This window comes from Pempheris klunzingeri, chromosome 19 (genome assembly GCF_042242105.1).
Source record: "Pempheris klunzingeri isolate RE-2024b chromosome 19, fPemKlu1.hap1, whole genome shotgun sequence".
Classification (NCBI taxonomy): Eukaryota; Metazoa; Chordata; class Actinopteri; order Acropomatiformes; family Pempheridae; genus Pempheris; species Pempheris klunzingeri.
In genome coordinates, this window is record NC_092030.1 from 20,883,493 (window position 1) to 20,901,233 (window position 17,741).

Here is a 17,741-nt window from a genome sequence, read left to right on the forward strand (position 1 = left end):
ACTTCCAAACGTGGATCGTGTAACTTGAAGCAATGTGTACATACTGTTTTATAACTACTGTAAGGCATTTGAAGAAATCTAAGAGGTTAATAAACCTGAGATATATTTCTCTACAGAAAATCTGTCTCTGTTTCGTGCACAATGTTTTCTGTGGGTTATTATCGCTGAGCTGTTTACAGGACACGAGGGTGGAGCCTCCACGTTTCGTTATCAAAAGGAAGCTGGTTATTACATCACTGTCTCTTCTTCTGCTCACATGAAAACAGAAACTTGCTGCGCACATGTGTGTTTTATCACTTCAGATGTTAGAAAATTAAAAACTGTACTTGTGCCAAAGGTGCAAGGTCAGAGGAGGAGGAGGAGGAGGAGGAGGAGGAAGCTCTGCAGATCTTTTACTGTGAAAATACTCCACTTCAAGTAAAAGTGCTCGTGTTGGAGTAAAATCTTCCGCCGTTAGGATTTTCTTTTTATATCTGATGTTTCTGGATTAATATTAATGTGTTTGTTGTGTTTTGCTGCTGCATCATTCAGAGGTGGAAGAAGTACTCAGATGTTGTACGTATGTAAAAGTACTAGAGTAGAAATCCTCTGATGCAAGTCAAAGTTACTTAAATACAAAAGTATTTGCATCAAAATCCACTTAAAGGACCAAAAATAAAGGTGCTCATTATGCAGACTCGCTCATTTGAGAATAATAGATAATATATTATTCAGAATTGTATTAATTATTGATCATTAATGTGTTCATCACTTTAATGTTGCAGCTGATAAAAGTGAAGCTCATTTTAATAACTTATTATTGTTAGACGACGTCGTATTTTAACCTATAATAATGCATCAGAATGGATTTGTTGGTTTATATCTTGTGTTATTAATCTGAATTTGTAACCAAAGCTGTCGGATAAATTTAGTGCAGTGAAAGTTACAATATTCCCTCAGATATGTAGAAGAGCAAAACATGGAAGTACTGAGGTAAAGTACAAGTACTTCATGTTATATTCCACCACAATAATCAGTTTCCATGATGCATTTCAAGAGAATATATATTATATCAGTGGATTATAATATTAAGATGAATCTGTAAATCTGTAAGTGGTAGTAGAGTAGAAGTAGAAAGTACCAGAAAATGGAAATACTCAAGTAAAATACTAAAATAATTGACGTTACTTTCCTCCACTAGATTTACTGTTTGATGAGACACGGGTAAAAAAAAGGTGAACCAGTCCTTTAAAGGGCTTGCGATTGTGATTGTGATTGTATTTGCATTAATTCAGTGAATGTGTCTCTGAGGCCCACAGTGATGAATGACTTGTTTTCATGAACTCTAACAAAGATGGGTGTGAGCGCCTCCGTCTCTTCTTCTGTCTTATTGGCTGTGAGGACTCGCTGACTCCAATTTGCTGGATTTGAGAAGAGGCGGTGCAAAAAAAAAAAAAAAAGAAAAAGAACAGAATCAAGACCCCAGAACAGTTCTTTGCTTTGTGTGTGTGTGTGTGTGTGGCCAAATGGGCAAAATAAAATAAAATGAAGAATATTTAAATTTTGCTGCATTTACTTAAAGAGGAAAATAAAAATAAATGAAAAAAACAGAATCAAGAGTACTTTGCTTTATATGTGTAGAACTAAATTGGCACAAAATAAAAATAAACATGAAAAAAAAAAGAAAAATATTTAACTTTTGTTGCTGATACCAAGCAAAATAAAAATTAAAATAAATAGTAAAAAAGTAGAAATGGGCAAAAACTAAAAATGAAATAAAACAAAACAAAATAAAATGAAAAATATTTAATGTTTGTTGCCTTTGCTTAAAGGGGGAAAATGCCAATAAAAATAAAAAAATAAAAATAAAAACAGCATCAAGACCCAAAAGAGCACTTTGCTCTTAAAATAATTAAAATAAAATAAAATAAAACGATATAAAACATTTAACTTTTGCTGCCTTTGCTTGCCAACTAAAAAAAAAATATTTAAAAAAATAATAATAATTTAAAAAACACCAGAACCAAAATGGCGGCCGCGCAGCTCAGTGGCAGTGCTCGTTTTGTTTGGCTGGTTCCGCCTCCGGTGGGCGGGGCCGCTGCGGGGCTTGGAGGAGTCACATGACCCGCGCGGAGCCAGGCTGACCAATTCCAATATGGTGGCCAGCTTGGCAGGTCTACGGTTCCTGTTGATGATATTGTTGTTCTGCGGGATCAGGTACGGCGCCTGCGGCCAGGAAGCCCCGCTGGTCCTGGGGCTGCGACTGGAGGACCCGGCGGGTCTGGTGTGCATGAAGGATCGGATCATCTCGGCGCCAGAAGGAGCCACGTTCAAGCTCCGTCTGTTCGGGACCGAGCTGAATGGAAGCTGGCCGTGGGTGGCGTTCGCTGGGGCGGCCGGAGGGGCGGCCGGCGGGGCGGTCGGGGATGCGCCTGACCCGTGCGTGGAGGACTCCAACCGGCGCGAGTCCGCCTTCCAGGTGACGGACGCCTTCGAACCGGATGAGGACTACGGCGGGGTGGTGAAGGTGAAGGTGGGGGTCCAGCGGAGGAACATCTCGCCCGGCAGCGGGAGGACCTACCACCACCTGTGCGTGCTGAGCGGAGGGAAGTGGGCAGCCACGGGCCCGGACAGGCTGCGGGTAAGCACCGACACCGGGCTCCCCGCGGACTACATCCCGCCCTGGGGGCTGGCCGTGCTGGTCGTGCTGCTGCTGGCCGTCTGCGGGGTGCTGAGGACGGTGAACCTGAGCCTGCTGTGGCTGGACCCGGTGGAGCTCTACGTCCTCCACAGCTGCGGGTCCGAGGAGGAGAAGCGGGCCGCCAAGCGCCTGGAGCCCGTCAGGAGGAGGGGGAACTTCCTGGTAAGTGTCCGACAGATGGAGAACCGGAGCTGGGGTGAGAATGTCCCGTTTCCCCGAAGCCAAAATCTGCCTTGTCCCCCCCGCAGACCTGCTCCCTGCTGTTCCTGTGCGCGGTGGGGCACTCGGTCCTGGGGGTCCTCCTGTACCGGGCTCTGGGCTCCATCCTGTCCGCAGTCTTCACCAGCGGCTGCCTCATCTTCCTCCTGGCTGAGCTGGCTCCGCACATCCTCTGCTCCGGGTACGGGTTCCAGCTGGCCCCGGCCCTCACCTGGCTGGCCCAGGTGTGCATGGTGCTCACCTGCCCCCTGTCCTGCCCTCTGGGGCTGATCCTGGACCTGGCCCTCAGGAGGGACATCAGCACCTGCGGGATCAGGGAGAGGGCCATGGAGATGATCCGCACCAGTGTGAACGACCCTTACAGGTGAGAATAAACACACGCGCGCGCAGAGGATCATGGGTGTTGTAGTCCTGTGATCCAATAGGACAAAAAAAGGCCAAATTAAGGGACTAAAAAAGAAGTTTTAACGTGAATTATGGCTTAAAGAGAAATAAATGTCCTCATAAGTTTAAGACGACCCCACACCTGTCCTAAAATAAACCTCTAAATTCATCCATTTAAGCACATTTTTGGATTTTAGATGTTTAGACCTCATGTCTACTGAAAACAAGCTGGAAAATTTGGGGCCTAAATTTAGCCAAAGACAATAACTGATGTTTGAATCTTTTCAAAGTAAGTAAATTTTAGTCTAGTTTAGTTTCTTTAGGAACTTTAGAGACCGTTAATACTGTGTTTTTATTCATTATTGTCACTTTTAACTGACATACAGCAGTAATGTCGACAAACATGCACATTTTAATACATTTGAATAACATTTCCGCCATAGCCAGTTCTTAAGAAAATATTATGGGATTGCTCTTTCTAAGTTTAATCTTTAAGGATAAAATAGCCGTTATATCGCTTGGTTCAAAGCCACCAGACTCCATTGGCAAAAATGCAAATTTTACTATTGGAGTTTCTGTCTCAATCAGTCAGTTTGTTTGTGTTATTATGTGACTTTGGTGTTATAAATGGTTAGTGTGGATCCACCAAATATTTCTCTAGCTCACAATAACAAAAACAAACTAACTAATTGAGGCTGCAGTAGACCAGTCAAGCTGGAGTTTTGTGAGGTAAAATTTGTGTTTTTGTCAATGGAGTCTGGTGGCTTTGAAGAGAGCGCTTGTATAATGTTGTCAGACACAATCTGAGCAAAAACAAGCACTTTTAGTGGTCGTTCTTGAATCGGCTGCTGGTTGCAGCCATTACAGCCGGCTGAGGTGACCTGCTGGACCCATTTTAAGGCTTTTATATTGTAAAAATAGGACCCAGGTTTAAAAACGCTAGCGTTATCCTCTAAGTTAATGTTTGTAACTCCCTGTAGTGAGTTTGTGAAGGAAGAGTTCAGCCGCGGGATGCTGCGCACTAAGACGGTGGAGGACATCCTGACCCCCCTGAAGGACTGCTTCATGCTGCCCAGCTCGGCCGTCCTGGACTTCTCCACCATGTCCGAGATCATGCAGAGCGGATACACCAGGGTGCCCATCTACGAGGAGGAGAGGTGAGACCAGCCACAAGGATCTCTTTCACACTGTGACCTCTCTTAGACGACCTGTAGTTATCTAAACTAGGACTGGAATGAAAAATTAGGTTCAAAGTCATTTCAAAACCGCGTCTGCAGAGTTTGTTCTCCACAAGTTTGGTTTGTCAAATGTAAAATTTCACACTTGCTGTGTATTTTGGCCACAATTCTCCTAAAAAAAACAAATTAAAGGCATCCAAATCAAGACTGGATGTTCATGTTGTCTCAGAAATTTTTACTTCAAATACAAACTTATCAGCACCAATAAAAAGAAGGCAGATGCTATTTGCACTCATGTGAAAGAGAATATTTTGTGTTTAATGTACCCTGTTTTATATATATTTATATATTCGACTAGTTTTCAGGTGCAGTTTGGTTAGATTTAGGCAACAAAACTACTTTGTTAGTTTAAAGTAGAGTTAAAATGATTACACAACAATACAAATATACAAAAACAGGGTACATTAAACACAAAATATGCTCTTTATAACATACACATGGGGGCAAATAGCATCTGCCCCAAGAGAAAACTAAATATATAATGGTGGTATATGGTGTAAATGGCCAAATCTGAATTTAGCTGAAGGAAATTAAGTAAGAGCTGCTCTTTAACAGCAGTCGTGGAGGGTACAAACATCATCCAAACAACCCGTGTTTGCACCAGCGTCTGTAAAACTGTGTTATTTCCCTTCATAATTAACATTTAACTCGTCGTGTGGCGCGTTTTTGAGTATTTTTAAAAGCACTCTATGAATAAAAATGCATTATTATGATTAGAAAATAGGTTAAAAGGCTGGTTTTTATTCTAACTGCAGGTATAATGAGAAGCTGGTTAATGTTTAAACTCTTCAAAGGGACTAGTCACAAAGAAAGAGGCTGTTATTGTTTAAACTATGTTGTCTTAGTGACTGGTATAGCAATAACTTGTCCGTGCAGGTATTTGGTTTCTCCACACGCTCGTATTCATGTCCAATCATCAACGTGCGTTTGGTTTTTCCAGGTCCAACATTGTGGAAATCCTTTACGTGAAGGACTTGGCTCTGGTGGACCCGGACGACTGCACCCCCATGACGACCATCACCAAGTTCTACAATCACCCGCTGCACTTCGTCTTCAACGACACCAAGCTGGACGCCATGCTGGAGGAGTTCAAGAAAGGTGCGTCACAGAAAGTACACACACAATGTTAGGCCATAGAAGGTATTAAAAAGACTTTGATTTTACATATTTTGGGTTTGGATCCCTACAGAGAGAGACCTGGAAGATCCTTTTGGTTTAACCTCAAACAGCCGTTATATAGCTCTCTGCACACACACCAGACTCCATTCACAAAAACAGGGATTTTACCTCACAGAATACAGGAGTTGGTACACTAGTTGCTGTGACTTTGCTGTTTTAACACATTAGTTTGGATCTGAATTCACTCTTCAAAACACCTAAGCTGCACAATAACACAAACAAACGAACCAATCGAGGCAGCAGTAGACCAGCAACTCCCGTGTTCTGTGAGGTAAAATTACTGTTTTTGTCAATGGAGTCTGGTGTGTTTGAAGAGAGTGCTATAACAGCTGTTTGTGGTTAAACAAACAAAAAGGATCTTACAGGTCAAACACTTAGAATAATAATTTAAGCCTGTCAATGGCAAAAACAAGCACTTTTTGTGGACTTATTTCAGCTCTTTTACACTCCAGAAGAACACTTTACAACAGGAGCTAACAGTTAATGTTACATCTGATAACAGCAGTAACAGTCAGAGACAATTTATTAGTAATTATCCTTCTTGGTGTCAGTTCTAACTCGCTGAAATCTCAGACATATATCATTTTTGCAGACTAAAAGTCTGTGATCACAGTGGAAACTGGATCTAAGCACCCATCAGGGTTTTTATTAACATCGTTCACCAGAGCAGATTCACATAAATTATGAAAACAGATATTTTCTCTCGTGGTGTGTAGCCTTGCAGCCTTGCTTTCAGGTTTGCTTTTGAGATTCCTGCCCAGCCGTAATACAATATCGCACTAAGTGGACTTTTGTGTATTATATGAATTATACAAAATAATGAAAAACTCAATGGCAACATTTTTTTTCCAGTATCAACAGTTTTTCTAGAGGTTTTTTCTTCTGTAGAAAATAGTTCCAATATTCCTGCTCACAGTGAGGACCCCTCCATCCAGACAACAACAAATACCCCATATTGCCATCGACAATACCATTTTAAAAATATGCCGAATTAGCCGTTAGCAGCTCCTGTTTGTATTGTAGCCGTGGATGTACAGACCGCTGTCACTGGATTACTTTGACACTGAAGAAAACTTAAAATCATGATAATTCTCAGGCAGGTTCTGCAGGTATAAGGAGCACCTTGTTTTTTCCTACAACTTCTAAGCATTTATGGTTGTTTATGCACAGAGGGCATCATAAATAACTATAAGTTAAGGAAGTAAGGAAGTGTAAGTCACATTGAAATTGAGGATTTCATGTAGATTTTCTGGAAAAATGTGTGTAGATGAGGAGACAAATCTCAAAACCAGCAGAGTTTGGGTGACAAATTTGTTTTTTTATATATAATGGGGTGAACTGACCCTTTAGTGAGGAATATGTGTTTTTTTTTCTTACTTTAATTTGACCTCTGATCTTTCAGGAAACTCCCACATGGCCATCGTCCAGAAGGTGAACAACGAGGGGGAGGGGGATCCTTTCTACGAGGTGCTGGGATTGGTCACTTTAGAGGACGTCATCGAGGAGATCATCAAATCAGAGATCCTGGATGAGTCCGACGGCTACTGTAAGCTTCAGCAATCGTTGTTATTGGCATGTTTACCGATTATGCTTATCAATAAACCTCCTCCTCCTCCTCCTGTAGTGGACAGGAAAGTGAAGCGCCCCCTCGCCCCGCTGGAGATTCCTCTGGAGCCTCGCAGCGCCCACGAGGAGTTTTCTCTCTTCAAGCCCCCTGAAGGAGAACCCAAGATTAGGACCTCACCTCAGCTCCTCCTGGCTACTCACCGCTTCCTGTCCAGAGGTGTGTGTGTGCTTATACTTGCTACATAGTGAGGACATTTTGGCCTGGTCGTCTGTTTCCAGGATAGAGACCTGGTTTTAAGGTTCAGGCTAGAATTAGTTTGTGATTGGTTGGTGTTAGGCGTCTAGTTGTGATTGTTAAAGTGTTAAAGTGTGTGTGTGTCAGGGTGCCTACAGGTCGGGGAATTTCTGGAAGGTATTGAGTTAATGTTTAGTTAAAGTTTTTCACATTAAAAGACACATGCCAAGAAAATATTGGCATAAAAAATTAGCATAAATGTGAGCAACATACGTGGGTAGAAAATAGTAGAAGTCATGGAAAATGAGGTAATTTGTTTTTCTTGTTATTAAAAGAATGAATATTCCCCAAATCAATATTTCTCGTAATGTTTTTAAAAGCACCTGCTTGTTTTCGGTTTCACGGTGCGTTCTGAGTAGTTAGTGTGAGATGAAACGTTCAGAATGTCGGAAATGATCTTTTTAGCACGTCTGCATCATGGACGCTTATTTTTGTTCAGTCATGGAAAGTCGGGGAATTTCACATGTGACTCAGAGTGGGAACGCTGGTGTGTGTCTGACCTTGTACCCCCACTCTGATTAAATGAGTCACACTTTAACACGAGACATGTAATGATTATGCTTCTGGTCTATGTTATAATTCAGCTGAAGAGCATTGAGGCTCAGTATTGATGGTTTCATGTCTGCAAACACACAAACCAGCTGAAATCAAACTGCTGCGAGGTGTTTGAGGTCAGCCGTCTAGACGTATGTGATCTTGTCCAGACGGCGACTTCACCGTATCCTGTGTCTCTGACCCTTTAACCCCCGCAGAAGTGGAGCACTTCAGCCCCGCACGCGTGTCCGAGAAGGTCTTGTTCCATCTTCTCCGTCACCCCAGTGTCAACCAGGAAGTGCACTTTGACCCAAACAACCGGCTGAGTGTGGGCCACTATCTCTACACCCGCAACCACCCGGTGGATTATTTCATCCTGCTGCTGCAGGTACGTTCACGTGAGGAACGCTACAGAGATGGACCTGGAAGAAACAGCTGTTCTATCCCTCCCTGTAAACACACCAGACTCCATTCACAAAATCAGTAATTTTGCCTCGCAGAACACAGGAGCTGCTGGTCTAAAACTGCCTCAATCACGTAGTTTGTTTGTGCTATTGTGTGTTAGACAAGTATTGTGTTGGATCCAAACTAACTCTTTAAAACACCAAAGTCACAGAATAAAAGAAATAAACTAAATGATCGAGACAGCAATTCCAGTGTAGAATTACTGTTTTTGCTAATGGAGTCTTGAAGCAAGCGATATAGCAAATATTTTATCTTTTAAGATTAAACTTAGGAGGATTTACAGGAACAAAATTAGGAAGTATAATTCCCTAATATTCTCTTGTGAACACTCTCAGGAATGAGGAGTGGTAGAACTGCAACTCCTGTGATCTGCAAGGTAAAATTACTTTTTTTTTTGTCTATGGAGTCTGGTGGCTTTGAATCGAGTGATATAACAGCTGTTTGTGGTTAAACCAAAAGGATCTTCCAGATCTATCTATGTAGGGATCCTTTCCATAATGCTGTCAGACACTAAGACAGACCTGTAAGATCCTTCTTGTTTAACCAGAAACTGCTGTGATATCGCTCTCTTCAAACACACCAGACTCCATTGACAAAAATAGTAATTTTACCTTGCAGAATAAGGGAGTTTCTGGTCTACTGCTGCCTTGATTGGTTAGTTTCTTTGTATTATTGTGCAACTTTGGTGTTTTGGAGAGTGAATTCTGATCCAAACTGATGTGTTAAAACAGCAAAGTCACAGCAACAAGAGTACCAACTCCTGTATTCTGTGAGGTAAAATTGCTGTTTTTGTCTATGGAGTCTGGTGTGTGTGTAGAGAGCGATATAACGGCTGTTTGTGGTTAAACCAAAAGGATCTTCCAGGTCTCTCTCTGTAGGGATCCTTTCCATAATGCTGTCAGATACTTAGAATAACACCCTGAGCCTGTCAGTGGATCAAACAAGCTCTTTTAGTGGACCTACTGTGATGATTTGAGTTGCCCCAAAAACTTACATTACAGCCATTGTAGCCAGTTTCACAACTGCTGGCTGAGGTGATTTACTGGACCAAAATAAACTCAAATAAATAAATAAAAGCCCACACTAACCAGAAAGTAAGAAGCTCAGTTGGTCTGCAGAATGAAAGAGAAAAACTAAACATGAGAAAAAAGGCTTCCCAGTGAGAAAAGACGAAGAATAAACAGTGTGCATGTTTGTGCTCAGGGCCGTGTGGAGGTGGAGATCGGTAAAGAGGGGCTGAAGTTTGAGAATGGGGCATTCACATACTACGGCGTGTCTGCTCTAACGCTGCCATCTTCAGGTGAGTTCAGGAACACTCAGATGTCTCCATGAGATGGGAATTTGATCAGCTCTGATGTAATTAATCACTCCATCTGGAGTTTTTATTCACACCTGTGAGGTTTATTTGGTCATTAGAGCTGTAACTAATGATTATTGTCATTATTATTTAAGAAAACAGTGAAAAAAGAAAAGTCCATTGCATGTTTTCAGAGCAGACAGTGAAAATATTCAATTTACATTCACATAATACAGAAGAAAGCAGCAAATAGTGTCACTAAATTACAAAATCCTAACAGACTTAATGCCTCGTATGATATTAAAGAATAGTATATAGTAAATAAAGTCAATTTTAGGTTGAATTGTACCTTTAAGTGTGATCACATATCGTGCATGGACCACATAAAGCAGGCAGCTGTTTAAAGTGACTGATTTCTAATGAACGCCGATGCAGAATTTCACCATGTTTACATAACTGAGGTTTATATGAGTGGGCACATGGCTTTAAACAGACGACAGCGCCATGGCTGACGTTTGCAGGGTTGGAGATGTAATGCTGACGTGTGTGTGTGTGTGTGTGTGTGTGTGTGTGTGTGTGTGTGTGTGTGTGTGTGTGTGTGTGTGTGTGTGTGTGTGTGTGTGTGTGTGTGTGTGTGTGTGTGTGTGTGTGTGTGTGTGTGTGTGTGTGTGTGTGTGTGTGTGTGTGTGTGTGTGTGTGTGTGTGTGTGTGTGTGTGTGTGATTACAGTGCACCAGTCTCCAGTCTCGACTCAGCGTCACTCCCCCAGGGATCCCTTTGAGTCAGCAGAAGCTACGAGCCCGTCCAGCTATTGTCCTGACTACACCGTCCGAGCGCTCACCGACCTGCAGCTCATACGGGTGGGTGTGTGTGTGTGTGTGTGTAGCGATCACCACTAAAGGTCGACTTACACTGTGTGATTTCTCTCTGACCAAAATTCTGGAACTTTTGGATGGGGAACTGAAGCTGTTCTTTCTTTTACTTCTCTCTCTTGAAAGCCACCAGACTCCATTGACAAAAACAGTAATTTTACCGTTCAGAAAACAGGAGTTGCTGATCTACCTGGTCTGCCCGATTGGCTAGTTTGATTGTGTTGTTGTGTGACTTTGGTGATTTAAATGGTCAGTTTGGGTCCAAACTGATGAATTAATTAGTTAGATCGAGGTAGATGGAGCACAGTGAACTCGCATGCTCTGCACGGTAAAATTGCTGTTTTCGTCAATGGAGTTTGGTGGCTTTGAAGAGAGCGAAGAAAAAGGAGAGAACAGCTTTCTGACAGCGATGTAAAGCAGTAAAAATAGCATACAGCTTTTAAGGAGGCTTAAATCCATTTTCCTGCAGCCCCCATCCACTGCAGTACATCACTTATTGTCTGTGTGTGGTTTCCTGCCTGCTTCTCCAAACTGGGAATGTGGCTGTAAAGTCAGGTGTGTTTTGACAGATGCCTCCAAAATGTTTGAAAGTATTAATGTCTGTCACTTTTAAGGTCCTGCTGTTGGTCCTGATATACATTTTAACACAATATCCAGCTTTACACTGCTTGTATATATATTTTAAATAATTATTTTTCTGTTGACATTCACCAAATACAGCCTGACAAAGTGATATCGAACAGTCCGACACAGATTAGCGACTTGCACGACGTGCAGAGCCGACAGAAACACGGTTCTGACTTCTTCTTCTTCTTCTTCTTCTCTGTTTTTTGCAGGTGACACGTCTCCAGTATCTGAACGCTCTCATGGCGTCGCGGGTCGGTCAGAGTCCAGATCCTCCTGAGATTAAGATCCTGCCCAACAGTCAGACCAAGCTGCTCAACGACAGAAACACCACACAAGGTAGCTTTCCCCAAATCGCCGTCTGACCTCCAGGGTCCGCTGCCTCACGGATCTCAGCACTAACACTCAGTGCTGATGATTAATCGGCTTTACACACGTCTTTGTAGTAATCTTAGAATGTGCTTTTCCTGTTTGCCTTCAGCTGAACTGAAATAACTTTCTCTTTCTCTTTCTTTTCCTTCCTCGCGTGCCTCCGTGTGTCCTCTGTCCTCTGGCCCGCCCAGAGTTCCCTGTAAACTTTTCATTCTTTGATACCATTGAGAACTACTGTTAGAGTTAATTTGCATGAGGTAAATGAAATGCAGCCTGTCTGTGGCATGACAGCAGACACACAAACACACTCAAAGGAGAAGACGCACACAAGCACACTGATCCATGAAATGTTGTCTCTGCTCTCGAGGACTGTTTTTACCCTTTACCTTGTAAAAACCAGCAGTCCCACTGGGTGTGTTTTATCCACATGTGACACATTTCTTCCCTGCAAATCAGAATGAGGATGTGGGAGTGTGTGTACAAGTGTGTGTATGTGTCTGTGCTTCCTCATCGTCTCCAGAAAATCTTCTCAATTCTCTCTATTGGGTGTGTAAACCGCCTTTCAGATCTCTAACACCGTGTCGTCTCAGAATCTGCATGTCTGATCTGATTCAACTGTTCACTTCCCCTCATAAAACACAGAAATGTCAGCAATACCTCTTGTAATAGACGATATTAACTTTAAAGGGATGAAATGTTTCCTCTGGCGGCCATATTGGAGGTTCATGGTTCTCGACTTGGAGAACTTGAAACGTTTTAACGGCACACAGTCAAAACGGCACATGTGATCTATGATCATAGAAAAAAAGACGGGCATTACACCTGCAGAACTTGCCTGAAAAGCATCATGTTTTTAGGTTTTCCTCAGTGTAAAAGTGAGTCAGCGATGGTTGTCTGTAAATCCACATTTTCACTGCAAACAGGAGCTGCAAAAGGGTAATTCAGCATATTTTTAGTGGTGCCAAATTACCAAAAAGTGCACAAATACAGGTAAAATATGGGCTGACTGTGAGGGGATGAAATGGTTCCTCTGGCGGCCATGTTGGAGTTTCATAGACACTGGTCATGTGATCTCTGATCTCGCAAGTAAACGTACACAAATCCACTTAGAAAACCTAGAAAAAGAAGCCCCTCATACCTGCAGAAGAAGAAGAGGTACGCTGCAAACAGGAGATGCTAACGGCTAATTTGGCATATTTTTTTTAATGGCGCCAAAGAACCAACATTTAAACAGATATGGGCTGGGAGACAATATATTGTTGTGTGCAAATTAATGATATTTGAAGAGATTTTACTTAATTTTTACACCAGATTTGGGATAGATTAATGGATTGTGGTACATTAAGGTGTTTTATTGTGTTTTCTGTGTACATTAAGGTGTTTTAACAACTAAAACCCCCTTAAATTCACAAAAAACACAAGTATTGAGCAGCTTAATTTGTACTACTTAAAAAAAAAAAATCTTCATTTTATAGTTAAGACAGAGAAAAGTTCAGTCCAAATTTGGGATAAATTAATGCACAGCTTTCAGTATGAAAAAGGAGGTTTCAATGGATTATCTGCTCAATTTCAGCCATTTTAAGAGATTGTTTCATGTTATTTAGTCAATTTTAGGGTTTTATTTTTACCTCTTACAAATCCTTTTTGTTGTGCAAATAATCCTGTAGTTAACCCCTTAAAATCCTTTCAAAAATAGCTTAATTACATCATTGTTGATGGAAAGATAAATGCGAGGATTTAGTTTTATAGATATGTCATGACATATAACATATTTTGGGTCAAGCTAACCTCAGATTGTTAGCTAGCTAGCTAACTGCTAATATGCATGTTCGCAAAATGGTTTTTACTGAAGGTGAAAAGCTGTGAATGGGCCACAAATATATATATATAGATATATACAGTATATATTTATTTTTAGAAAAGGGCTCAGTAATTTCCTACAACAGCTGCTCGCTGCAGTTTTTAATCAATCAAACAGGAGGAAACGGTGCATTTGTTGGGGACTATTTTCAGCGGCGCATTAATCCACATCTGGGGCAGCAGGACGAATGTAAAATAAACTACAGTGGGTTTGTGTTCATGATGAGGGAACATGTCCACATCAAAAACATCAGAGAAAACACGTGAATAAACCAAACCAGCCAACAGAAATGAAGTGTGTTGGATATTATAGGTAGAAAACCTCCAATATATCTGTCTGAGGATGTGTTGCATCACCTCACGTATACCAAAAAAATGACAAGATGGCGCAAAAGTGACGAGGAACAGCCTTTTGTAAATAAAGACTCGCTAAGATAAATCGTTGAGCTTCTTCATCTGGATGTACGTCCCTTCCCAGCGTTCAACATGGGATCTTATATTGGAAAAGTCATCAGCGTCGAGAGACTTTTTTCTAATTTTGAATCTTGTTTGAGTCACACGCGTAATGTTTCTCAATTTCAAATATAGTCAAGAAAGTCTCAGTTTGTGGAAAAGATGGTAAAGAACCATTTTAGTTTTCGTCTCAGCTAGCTAGCGAGCTAACTACGCTACGTCTACGAGCTAATGTAACGTTATCCTTTTATCAGCCCCTCCACCTGCTCCTGTGACCACATCCTGATACCAAACACACACACACACACACACACACACACACAGCAGCTTTAGCGCCGCTCGCTAGCTGGCTAACTTCAGTCTGACGCTTCAAAAGTTTCACGACAAGCTGCAACTTTCTTATCTTGCAAAATTAAACTTTTAAACTGACAAACATCATGTGTGGAATTCAAACTGGAACAAAAACTGTATATATTTTATATTTTCAGCTCCACTGCAGCAGCTGCTGGTGGAACAGTGATTATAGTGTGTGTACAGAAAGAACTACAACTCCCATGAACACTTACCAGAACTTTTCCATATTTTTAGCTCCTAACCTCTGCTGTCTAAAAACGTTTATTGTATGCATAACCCTCGACTCGCCCGTGCACTCAGCTGCTGTGTTGAGCCATGTTGTTCGGCTCGCAGCGCTCTAAGGATTATGGGAAATGGGGTTTAATAAAGAAAACATCAGCATATCATGTGAAATGAGTCACATGACTTCTTGCACTTTAGAATAGTTAAAAAAGTCAATGAGGTTTTGAATGAGGTTTTTTTTTTTATTCTTCGTACCCACGAGCATCTTCTCATTCTTCTTCTGCTTCTCAAACTCTGGCTCATCTTCTTCGTCTCCTTTGCGCCATCTCTCACGTCAGTCGCCGCTCGGTGTTGCTCCGCCCCCTTCACACGCCCTCCGCCGCTTTAAACGCCCTCTGTGTGATGTCACCGCCCCTCACTCACCCCAGCTCTCCTCTCATTGGTCGGGTTCCACAGGTGCCAGTAGAGCCCAGGAGAGCTCCACAGAAGAGGAGGCTCATGGGTAGTGCGGTCCTGGTGTTTTAAAGACCTGCTCCAACCAAGTATAGGAGATTTCTTTTGTTTTTTTTTATTTTAATTTGGTTTTTATTGATGAATCATCTATGGCTGGAACGTAGTTATTGGACAAGACTGGAGTGATTTTATTTGTCTGTCATGTAAATTCTCATCTCCATCCCCATTCCTTTATGTACTTTTCATTGCAATTATTATTTGATGTTGTTTTATACACTATGGACTATATGTATATATTATATATAAATACATTTATTTTAATTTGGCGGTGCCTTTCTTCCAGGTTTAGCCTTTCGTACTAAACTCTGCATTGCCATTCCTCACTTTTGCCTGTCTGGGTGCCAAAGCTACATGTGTGTGTGTGTGTGGTGTGTGTGTGTGTGTGTGTGTGTGTGTACTGAAGCATCCGTCCGTTTGCGACACAAAAAAATCAAAACAAAAGTTGGTTAAAAAGCAGATTTGCACATTAACTCCGTGCACCGTTGACAGTATTAAGCTATTCTCCAAGCTGTAAGGTACGTCCAGATTTTTATATCCTCACGTAACGTTGCTGTCAGACAAACTATGAAGTGTGTGTTTAGCCAAAAACTCTAACTTCAGCTGTGATCTCTCAAAGGCTGGTGGTTAGTCGGAGGTGTGGGGGACCCCCAAAGTCGGAAAAATAACAATTAAACGCTCCTTTCTTGCATTTAGGGATATTTTTTTATTGATGCTCGAGTTAAAATAAGCTCGAAAAGGCCACAAAACGAGCGACGAAAAATAATCGGCAACTATTTTGATAATAGATTAAGGAAGTTGTGAGTATTTACTGCTATTTTTTTGACTTAATGTGATGATAAACTGAACATCTTTGGGTTTTGGGCTGCTTGTCAGGCAAAATGAGACATTTGAAGAGTCGTCTTGAGCAAATTTTCCCCCCATTTTCTAACATTTTAGAGACCAAACTATTAGTAATTTGTCAGACTCACTGAGATATAATATATATATAATCTAGTTTTCTCATTATCTGGTCAAATAGGTGAAGATTTAAATCAAAATTTAACGTTTTCAGACTGTATTCTTCTTATTAGACATTATTTAACGCCTGAGAACGGTTGTTTTCAGATAAGAAATGCTTCAAGAAATGTTTGTTTTCTGACGTGTTAGTTTATTTTCAACAAATCCCATAAAATAAATAAATCTGCCTGACTTCCTGCTCATAAATAAGTAGTTTTACTTCCTAAAACAGCTGCAGTTTTTAGCAAACTTTGCTAAAACAGGAGTAAATAGTGCATTTGTTGGGGACTATTTCCAGCGGCGGACTAATCTACATTTGGTGCTCTAGTGAGAATTTAGGGCAGCAGGACGGTGTGTGTTGTGTGTGTGTGTGTGTGTGTGTGTGTGTGTGTGTGTGTGTGTGTGTGTGTGTGTGTGTGTGTGTGTGTGTGTGTGTGTGTGTGTGTGTGTGTAATGAAGGAACACGTCACCCAGTGTATCCAGCAGAGGGCGCTCTGATCCCTGCACAGCTCTCACTGTGTGTGTGATTTAACACCCAGGAGCTGGAGGTCAGATTCACCTGTACCTGTCCGTTTGTTTGGCCGAGGAGATTCATATCCGTATTTCTTACCCCGCCTGTGTCATCCTGCACATCTCAGTCCCGTCGGCATTCCAGTAAAACGTCACATCTGTGTGTTTTATCCGTCTATCTCACTAGTACATGTCAGCCCACATGTGTGTGTTTATGGTCAGTCATTGTTGCATGTGTGTAAAATGTCAGCAGTGGCCTCTAACTGACCCCTTCGTGTTCCCCGTGTTTGTACATATTAATGATGAGGAAGAAAATGACCTCTCCGTGACAAACAAAATCAGTGTTTTAAAGGGTTCTGGGTTTTTTAAAAAAAGTTTATTTCAATGCAATGTTCACATGCGTGTATGTAGAGCGACTACACTGTAAAAAGTAGGGCACAAAAAAACAATGTACAGACCTTGTTCTATGGAACAATACATTTACACAATTAAGGGCAGGGTTAAGCCATTGACGAAAACACAAATTTTACCGCGCAGAGCACAGGAGTTGCTGGTCTACAGCTGATCTTGACCAGTTAGTTTGTTTGTGTTATTGTGTGACTTTGGTGTTTTAAAAGGGTTAGTTCAGCTCCAAACTAACCTGTTAAAACACCAAACTCATAACAACTATGCCAACTATCCTGTGTTCTGCAAGCTAAAATTACTGTTTTTGTGAATGGAGTCTGGTGTGTGTGCAGAGAGCGATATAACGTCTGTTTGTGGTTAAACCAAAAGGATCTTCCAGGTCTCTCTCTGTAGGGATCCTTTCCATAATGCTGTCACACACTTAGAATGACAATCTGAGCCTGTCAGTGGATCAAACAAACACTTTTAGTGGACTTACTGTGATCGGGCCAACAGTTTTTGCAACTACCAAAAAAATAGGGCCCAGTTTTAAAAACAACTTTGGCTGAACTTCAGAACTTCAGACTATGAATTTCGTCCCCTTTTTTTTACAGTGTAGTCGCATTGAAAGGGGAATTAAAAAAAAAAAGAAGAAGAACTCCAGAATAATGACACTGTCCGTGCAGTTTGAGTCTTGTATTGAAATAAACTTGAGGGGATCTGAA

At 41.5% G+C, this 17,741-nt stretch overlaps 1 protein-coding gene across 1 annotated transcript; it reads left to right on the forward strand.

The window, feature by feature from the left end:
• The first annotated feature begins 2,134 nt into the window (after window positions 1-2,134).
• On the forward strand, window positions 2,135-15,694 carry LOC139218581 (metal transporter CNNM3-like). Its single transcript, XM_070850209.1, has 11 exons — window positions 2,135-2,842; window positions 2,929-3,263; window positions 4,264-4,440; window positions 5,462-5,619; window positions 7,103-7,246; window positions 7,325-7,483; window positions 8,314-8,483; window positions 9,764-9,860; window positions 10,586-10,716; window positions 11,565-11,691; window positions 15,070-15,694. The coding sequence occupies exons 1-11, from the start codon at window positions 2,135-2,137 to the stop codon at window positions 15,117-15,119; spliced, it is 2,256 nt and encodes a 751-aa protein (XP_070706310.1). The 3' UTR covers window positions 15,120-15,694.
• The last annotated feature ends 2,047 nt before the right edge of the window (window positions 15,695-17,741 follow it).

Bases quoted from the DNA above. Each gene is read 5' to 3' on its own strand.
- LOC139218581 (XM_070850209.1), top strand. From the start codon at position 2,135: ATGGTGGCCAGCTTGGCAGGTCTACGGTTCCTGTTGATGATATTGTTG. The intron at 3,264-4,263 runs GTGAGAATAAAC...AACTCCCTGTAG, and splicing joins AGTGTGAACGACCCTTACAG to TGAGTTTGTGAAGGAAGAGT. The intron at 11,692-15,069 runs GTAGCTTTCCCC...CGGGTTCCACAG, and splicing joins CGACAGAAACACCACACAAG to GTGCCAGTAGAGCCCAGGAG.